Below are 8,671 nucleotides of genomic sequence, written 5' to 3'. Positions count from 1 at the left end.
GCTATAAAACGTTATTCTTACATTGTTAGAGGAACGTTTAAAAAACGTTACTATATTAAAAAAAGTATTAGTCATTACAAATTAGTCATACAGCTTTTTTCTCAAACTTCAGATACATAATTTGTATATGCAGAGACAACTTAATGACACTTAAATGCTATTTTCGTGTATATATTTATTTTTTTACAATCAGAAGAGAAATCTAGTAAACTAATTATGTACTAAATATAAATGTAATATAAATATAAAAGTCAATTATAAAAGTGGTTTTAGCTTTTTTTAAGAAAGAATAAGATGTCAATAAACAAAAGCTAGTACATTAAAGGAGAAAACAGGAATATTTTATTTGATCATACTCCACACCCTTATAAGAACGTTATTTAACGTTCTTAGAAGCAAATGAGAACGTTAATACAACGTTCCACAAACTGGACATTTCAACGTTCCTAGAACATTCAAAAACGTTTTTAGAACTTAATGGGAATGTTAGGGAAACGTTCTTATAACCTAAAATTGTTAGCTGGGTAGTTATTAGTCTAACATTAACTAATGTAATGGTAACTAATCAAACCATATTGTAATGTTACAAACAAATCATTTACTCAGAACACCTCTGGAAATAAGAATAGTGTGCTTATGTTTGTTTTAAGTAAGATTTAATCTTAATGAACTACAGTATTTTAAGGTTATTTACATGACAATGTGTAGAAAAATTGCCTAAAACGTAATTTAGCCTAGTTTAGACTGGAGTGAGGTGAAAACAGAAAAAAGTACAAAGCTAGTTGTTGTTGTTAGGTAGCTGTTAATTTTATTCAGTTGTATATGGTAGAAAATTAGACTATTAGTCTAAATGAAATATGATGTTCAAACTTTTGACTACTTTCTTTAATAACTACATAACACAATACTTGTGCTTTTACTTTCAGTACTTGAGTAGTACATGTTTAAATAAACTACTTGCAATACTTAAGTACAGCATTTTTTGAATACTTTTGTACTTCTACTTAAGTGTGGACTTCAACTTTTACTCAAGTCACTTTATTGATAGTGCACTTGTACTTTCACTTAAGTTTGGGTCTACTTTATACATCTCTGTATAAGAATATCCTGTAAGTTTCAGAGCTGAAAACTTTCTTGTTAGTCAAAGAAAAGCTTTTATAGACATCAGGCCCAGAAAACGATAGCTCTCAAATATATATTGATCAATGAATAATAGAATGGGGAAAAGCCGCCTCTACATATAAATGTGTACGCCTGCTTCTGTAGCCCTGCCCACTGACTCGTGGAGCTAAACGAGAAATAAACATGTCGACACTGGTTTTGCAGACATATTGAGATTAAAACACAATGCTGTGCCTTTTATATTGGATCAGACAGGAATGGTGCAACACACTTATGTGAGTAAAACATTTTTTTTTATATGTGACAGTATTGCATTGTTACAGTTCATATTGATTATGTGTACATGTCTAACAGAACATACCTTAGCATGCTGTTACAGGCTGGAGAATCCTTTATTTGTTGGTTTATTGCGAATTGGGATCAGATTCGGACATGTATGGGCCAGGGCTTGCAAAGGCCAACGTCATGGGGCTATCTGTTTTCCAGACGGGTTACCAAAACGTAAGCCCATCGGCAGGCCAGTGAATTTTTAATAGTGAAATAACTTTAATTTCTTGATTTGCGTTGCTAGCTTATATCCACCGATCGGGCGGGCCATGTAATAACAAAATTAATCAGTCCCGTGTGGATGAGAGATAAATCATTGTTTTTATTTGATAAATACGTTTTGAGAGCCCTGTCAGATAATCATTCCAGTTGCTGCTTTCAAAACAATTGCCTCCCTCATTTTAACTGCCAAGGGAGCTCATTAAATATTAAAATCTTATCCAATCCTAGGCTTCCAAGTCTCCAGTGCGGCACACCCATCAAAAGCGAGCGTTCAGGGGAGAGCCTCGAAAATAGCCTATTACTTATTAGTTATGATGTTTTTGAATGTAAAAACCATGCAAACTTTTTAAGCTGACATTAGACAACAGTATAAAAATAAATAAAAAATCCAGTTCATGACACCTTTAAGAATGTGTTGTCATTAAAGTTGTCAATTAAATGTGCATCCAAATGCATGTGTCCCAAAACTTTTAGCAATATACCCCCAGTTTCACAGACAAGTCTTAAGCTAGTCCCAGACTTATATTCATGTTTGAGCTGATTTAACTGAAAGTAACTTGCATTGATTTATTTTAAATTATGTCAATGCCATTGTTTTGTCTCAAGATGCACACCCGTAATGTTTTTTTCTTCTAAGAAACATTTACAAAATCTACTTAAAAGACCTAATTGAACAAAGGCTTAATCCTTTTTTAGTCTAAGCCCTGTCTGTGAAACTGAGCCATGGTGTATAGTAACCATATATTCTAAACCACTAATATAGCAAGGTAATATTTAAATTAGTGCTTTTAATTATTTATTTATATAATTATCTTATATGAATATTTTATTTATGTATACATGCAATAATTATCAATCAATCAATCAATCAACTTTATTTATATAGCGCTTTTACAATCACGATTGTGTCAAAGCAGCTTCACAGTGTCAAACAGGATAATATTTCGACAAAATTGGCTGGATTTGGCTGTAGAGTCGTTCTGGAGAAAACAGTGATGTTATCAGCTTATTTTAATTTATCATATAGCAACAATGTTGGCAGATCAGTATTTAAGTTTATAGAATTAAATAAGACCTAATTCATACATTTTATTTGTATAATAAGTTGAATAACTTTAATCATATTTTTAGTGTCCCCAACTGAGCAAGCCAAGCCAAAGGCGACAGTGGCAAGGAACCAAAACTCCATCAGGGCGTGATGGAAAAAAATAAACCTTGGGAGAAACCAGACTCAGTCGGGGTGCCAGTTCTCCTCTGGCCTATTAACACACCGTGTAAGATTATTATTCTGGCAACATTACAGGTCAGAAATCATATTAGATAGAAATATTCAAAATTTCAGGGTATCACGGAAGAGACAGATTTATTTGGAAATAAATGATGGGATGGTGCGTCGATTACACAAGAGTATGAATACATGAAAGATCGGAATTATTGCACAAGTGAATCATCGTTTCATCCGAGAGTTCAGGCTATATCTGATGGTAAGTTAAACTTGCTTTCTGAAATACCCTTCTAACATCCTGTGTATTGTTCAATAAACTTTATTCAGACATGTGTTTGCATTGATTTATGACACCATTGGAATTTCAAAACCAACATTTGGAATAGTATGATGTATATAAGCCAATGTAAGTTGTCAATAAAGAATATTGTCATATATTACACACACACACACACACACACACACACACACACACACACACACACACACACACACACACACACACACACACACACACACACACACACACACATTTTTGTTTTGTTTTTCTGCTCAAAAATTAAATGTTTAATCCAATGTGTTGCTTGCTGTTTTCTTGGTAATTTTTGTGAAATTTATTAGCAATTTCTGAGTGAGGAGTACTTTCACTAACAGTCTTGTTTATTTCAAATAAAGTGACTTGGCAACACATACAAACCACAGTTGCCAAAATGTGATTCATCTTATTCTAATTCATCTTATTCTAACTCTGCCTGAGGAGGGGGACTCTGGAGCACATCCTAAGCTGCTGTCCAAAAGCACTGGGCGAAGGGCGCTACCGTTGGCGTCATGACCAAGTCTTGAAAGTCATAGCAAATACCATTAGCTGTGGAATTGACCACTGTAAGCGCCTCCGCCCAGTGAAGAACACTATTGCTTTTGTCCGGGCTGGGGACAAGCCACCACTAGCGGCCAGGGCCACCTCATCAGGGCTGCTAGCAACAGCACGAGACTGGGAGTTGAAAGCTGACCTGGGGAAGCAACTGAAATTCCCAGAAGCTGTCGCCACCTCAACATTGCGGCCTGACATGCTACTCATCTCAGAGACCTCTAAGCAGATCGTTCTCCTTGAACTTACCGTACCCTGGGAGGACCGTATTGAGGAGGCCAATGAGAGAAAGAGGGCAAAATACGCTGAGCTAGTGGAGGAGTGCCGGAATAATGGTTGGCGAGCACGGTGTGAGCCCATTGAGGTTGGATGTAGAGGGTTTGCTGGCCAGTCTCTCTGCAGGGCCTATAACATCCTGGGCATCATAGGGGCCAGTAAGCGAAGGGCCATTAAGGAGGTCACAGAGTCAGCAGAAGTTGCCTCAAGGTGGCTGTGGATAAAGAGAGGAGAACCATGGGTGGGGTAGGGCTACCTGGACACAAGCTAGGGCCTGATCAACCCCGGCTGGGTCGCCTGGGTGAGAGTGTATGATGCTTGAAAGACCCGAAACACTCCGTGACCCCAGGTAACATCACTGAGGATGTGTCCAGGGTGCATCAAGGTGATGTATGTGATAAGCTACTGTCTGGAACAACCAGTGACGATCAGGAATAGACTGATTGACAACCGAGAACAGTGTGGTGGCAGCTGGAGAGACAGCGGACAGCTCGGAGAGACGGCAACGGGGTAGGGAGGGTTAGCAGCCCAACCTGCATCTTCTGTGAGGAAGAACCCACTTTACAAGCTACAGATCGACCTATGGAGTTATACCCCCAGGGATCCCCGAGAGGGGGGGAGGATGAGGATCCCACTCGGATAGACCAAAGGATACCGACACACAGCGATGGAAACATGACGACGAGTGCACAATGCTTTTGCGGCAAAGTGTGCAAAAACCCACATGGCCTGAGAATCCACCAGGCCAAGATGAGATGCGTGCGGATGGTTCCTGTATCACAGCGCACAGGGGACACCCCTGGTGAGACGCAGGAGGAGCTAGGCCCGGAGTCAAACCACAGCGCCCAGAACCTCCGTGTGACACAGGCCCCAAAACCATGCAGAACATCAGAACATCGGCGGGTAAAATGGCCCCAAGCGAACAAGGAGAAGGAGTGGCTCCAGTTTGATGAAGACGTTGATACCATCTTGGAAGCAGGAGTCAAGGGTGATGCTGACCGACGCCTCCTGACAATGACTACCATCATCATCAGCCTAGCAGCTGAGAGATTTGGGCTGGAGGAGAAGAAAGTAGTGAACCTCCCTTACACTATGAACAACAGGGCGCACAAGATCCACCAGCTTAGGCAAGAGCTGAAGAGTCTGAGGAGGAAGTTTAAGGAGGCGAGGGAGGAAGAGAGGGGTCCTCTAGCAGAGTTGCGTGTCATCCTTCGTAAGAAGTTAATGACTCTGAGGAGAGCGGAGTGGCACAGGAGGAGGAGGAAAGAGAGGGCCAGGAAGCGGGCTGCCTTTATAGCGAATCCCTTTGGCTTCACAAAGCAGCTACTTGGCAAGAAGCGGAGTGGCCGGCTTACCTGCTCCAAAGTTGAGATCGATCGTCACCTCAGAGACACCTTCTGTGACAGATCCAGGGAACAAGATCTGGGGCACTGCCAGCACCTGATTGATCCACCTGCACCAACTCTGGACTTTGACGGAAAGGAGCCCAGCTGGAAGGAGATCCAGGAGGTGATCAAAACGGCCAGAGCAAGTTCAGCTCCAGGACCTAGTGGGGTACCTTACAAGGTTTATAAGAACTGCCCGAAGCTACTCCACAGACTCTGGAAGATACTGAAGGTCATATGGAGGAGGGGAAAGGTTGCTCAGCAGTGGCGGTTTGCAGAAGGGGTGTGGATTCCAAAGGAGGAAGAGTCAAAGACCATCGACCAGTTCAGAAACATCTCACTGCTCAGTGTTGAGGGCAAGATATTCTTCAGCATTGTTGCTAGGCGGCTGACCGACTACCTCCTGAGGAACTCGTACATCGATACCTCGGTCCAGAAAGGAGGGATCCCAAAGGTGCCGGGATGTCTGGAGCACACAGGCGTGGTCACACAGCTGATCAGGGAAGCCCGGGAGAATAAGGGAGACCTGGTGGTGCTGTGGTTGGACCTTACAAACGCCTATGGGTCCATACCCCACAAACTGGTTGAGGAGGCCTTGCGCCGGCACCACATCCCAGACAAGTTTAGAGACCTTGTTCTGGACTACTATGGCAGTTTCAGTCTCAGAGTCTCTGCAGGGTCTACAACATCAGACTGGCACAGGCTTGAGAAGGGAATTATCACTGGATGTACAATTTCAGTGATATTATTTGCACTTGCCATGAATATGCTGGTAAAGTCTGCAGAGGCCCAGTGCAGAGGTCCCCTCACCAAGTCGGGTATTCGCCAGCCGCCCATTAGGGCTTTTATGGATGACCTGACGGTGACGACACCACACGTACCAGGGGGCAGGTGGATCTTGAAGGGCTTGGAAGAGATGACATCCTGGGCGCGCATGTGCTTCAAGCCAGCAAAGTCTAGAGCTCTAGTGTTGAAGAAAGGAAAGGTTTCCAACAAGTTCAGCTTTACACTCGGCAAGACCCAGATACCATCAATCACTGATAAACCAGTGAAGAGCCTGGGAAAGGTGTTCGACTGCAGCCTGAAGGACACGGCAGCCATCCATGCAACCAACATTGAACTGGAGGGCTGGCTGGCTGCAGTAGACAAGTCAGGCCTACCTGGCAAGTTCAAGGCCTGGATTTACCAACATGGCATCCTCCCACGGATTCTCTGGCCCCTCCTGATTTATGAGGTTCCAATCTCCACCATCGAGGGCTTTGAGAGGAGAGTCAGCAGGTTTCTACGGAAGTGGCTGGGCCTACCTCGAAGCCTGAGCAGCATTGCTTTGTATGGCCAGAACAATAAGTTGAAGCTCCCCATTAGCGGCCTGAGTGAGGAGTTTAAGGTGGGCCGGGCCAGGGAGGTGCTGCAATACAGAGAGTCACTAGACCCGATGGTCTCCCAGGCTGGGATCGAGGTGAGGACAGGGCGGAAGTGGAGGGCAGTAGCGGCGGTGGATGAGGCTGAGTCACGGCTACGGCACAGGTCATTGATAGGAGCAGTGACTCATGGAAGAGCTGGGCTGGGTAGTGGCACAACACCTCGCTACAATAAGGCACAGGGGAAGGACAGGAGAGCACTGGTGCAGCAAGAGGTGCGAGTAGCAGTAGAGGAGGAGCGGGCCAGCAGGATGGTTGGAATGCGGCAGCAGGGAGCCTGGACAAGATGGGAGAATGCAGTGGACCGTAAAGTCACATGGGCGGAGCTGTGGAAAGCAGAACCCCATCGCCTACGGTTCCTGATCCAGGCTGTCTACGATGTACTACCAAGCCCATCCAACCTGTTCAGCTGGGGATTGGTGGAGTCGCCAGCCTGCACACTCTGCCTGAGGAGGGGGACTCTGGAGCACATCCTAAGCTGCTGTCCAAAAGCACTGGGCGAAGGGCGCTACCGTTGGCGTCATGACCAAGTCTTGAAAGTCATAGCAAATACCATCAGCTGTGGAATTGACCACTGTAAGCGCCTCCGCCCAGTGAAGAACACTATTGCTTTTGTCCGGGCTGGGGACAAGCCACCACTAGCGGCCAGGGCCACCTCATCAGGGCTGCTAGCAACAGCACGAGACTGGGAGTTGAAAGCTGACCTGGGGAAGCAACTGAAATTCCCAGAAGCTGTCGCCACCTCAACATTGCGGCCTGACATGCTACTCATCTCAGAGACCTCTAAGCAGATCGTTCTCCTTGAACTTACCGTACCCTGGGAGGACCGTATTGAGGAGGCCAATGAGAGAAAGAGGGCAAAATACGCTGAGCTAGTGGAGGAGTGCCGGAATAATGGTTGGCGAGCACGGTGTGAGCCCATTGAGGTTGGATGTAGAGGGTTTGCTGGCCAGTCTCTCTGCAGGGCCTATAACATCCTGGGCATCATAGGGGCCAGTAAGCGAAGGGCCATTAAGGAGGTCACAGAGTCAGCAGAAGTTGCCTCAAGGTGGCTGTGGATAAAGAGAGGAGAACCATGGGTGGGGTAGGGCTACCTGGACACAAGCTAGGGCCTGATCAACCCCGGCTGGGTCGCCTGGGTGAGAGTGTATGATGCTTGAAAGACCCGAAACACTCCGTGACCCCAGGTAACATCACTGAGGATGTGTCCAGGGTGCATCAAGGTGATGTATGTGATAAGTAAGTAATTCAACTTGCGTTGTTGCCTATGATTCAAAAGCTTTCATTATCATACAGTATATAGGCCTATGTCATACCAAAGTTTATTAGATCCATGCCATGCAGTGTGATTTGCTATGATCTTATAGAATTGCCGAAAGCACAGACATCAACAGTGCTGCTCTTGTCCTCAAGATCCACATCCCTGAGTTCAGCTCCAACCCTGATCAAACTCGCCTGTCTGCCTTCCTAGCCTTTTGGAAGTCCTTTGCAGCACCTGAAAACTGGAAAATACTGCCTTCGGAGAACACATTTCAAGGTAGGAAGGCAGCATGTTTGAATCCAATGTTACCTTCACATCCTGCCTCCAGAGATACCTTCATCTGATCGATTTATGAAGCCAGCACAGATGTACCCTTTGCTGCCTTTGATATCCCACAATCCTATGCGTTTTATTCGGTGACAGTTGAGCTAGAAAAAGAAAGATGCATCTGAAAGTTGCTGGTGGTGGTCAGTTTGTCTTTACAGGGTTTTTTCCCCAACATTTTCCACTTCTGATGTAATTTCTAGTGAGAAGTTATTACTGTGGTGATCAAATATTTGTTTA

The 8,671-nt window shown here is 44.5% G+C and overlaps 1 protein-coding gene across 1 annotated transcript; it reads left to right on the top strand.

Moving 5' to 3' along the window:
- The first annotated feature begins 3,833 nt into the window (after positions 1–3,833).
- On the top strand, positions 3,834–8,085 carry LOC137071779 (uncharacterized). The gene has a single exon (XM_067439978.1). It carries the CDS (start codon positions 4,623–4,625, stop codon positions 7,932–7,934), a length of 3,312 nt encoding a protein of 1,103 aa, XP_067296079.1. The 5' UTR covers positions 3,834–4,622; the 3' UTR covers positions 7,935–8,085.
- The last annotated feature ends 586 nt before the right edge of the window (positions 8,086–8,671 follow it).

This window comes from Pseudorasbora parva, chromosome 3 (genome assembly GCF_024679245.1).
Source record: "Pseudorasbora parva isolate DD20220531a chromosome 3, ASM2467924v1, whole genome shotgun sequence".
Lineage (NCBI taxonomy): Eukaryota > Metazoa > Chordata > Actinopteri > Cypriniformes > Gobionidae > Pseudorasbora > Pseudorasbora parva.
The sequence above is the reverse complement of the archived record's forward strand: the minus strand, read 5'-3'. Positions and strand labels throughout refer to the sequence as shown.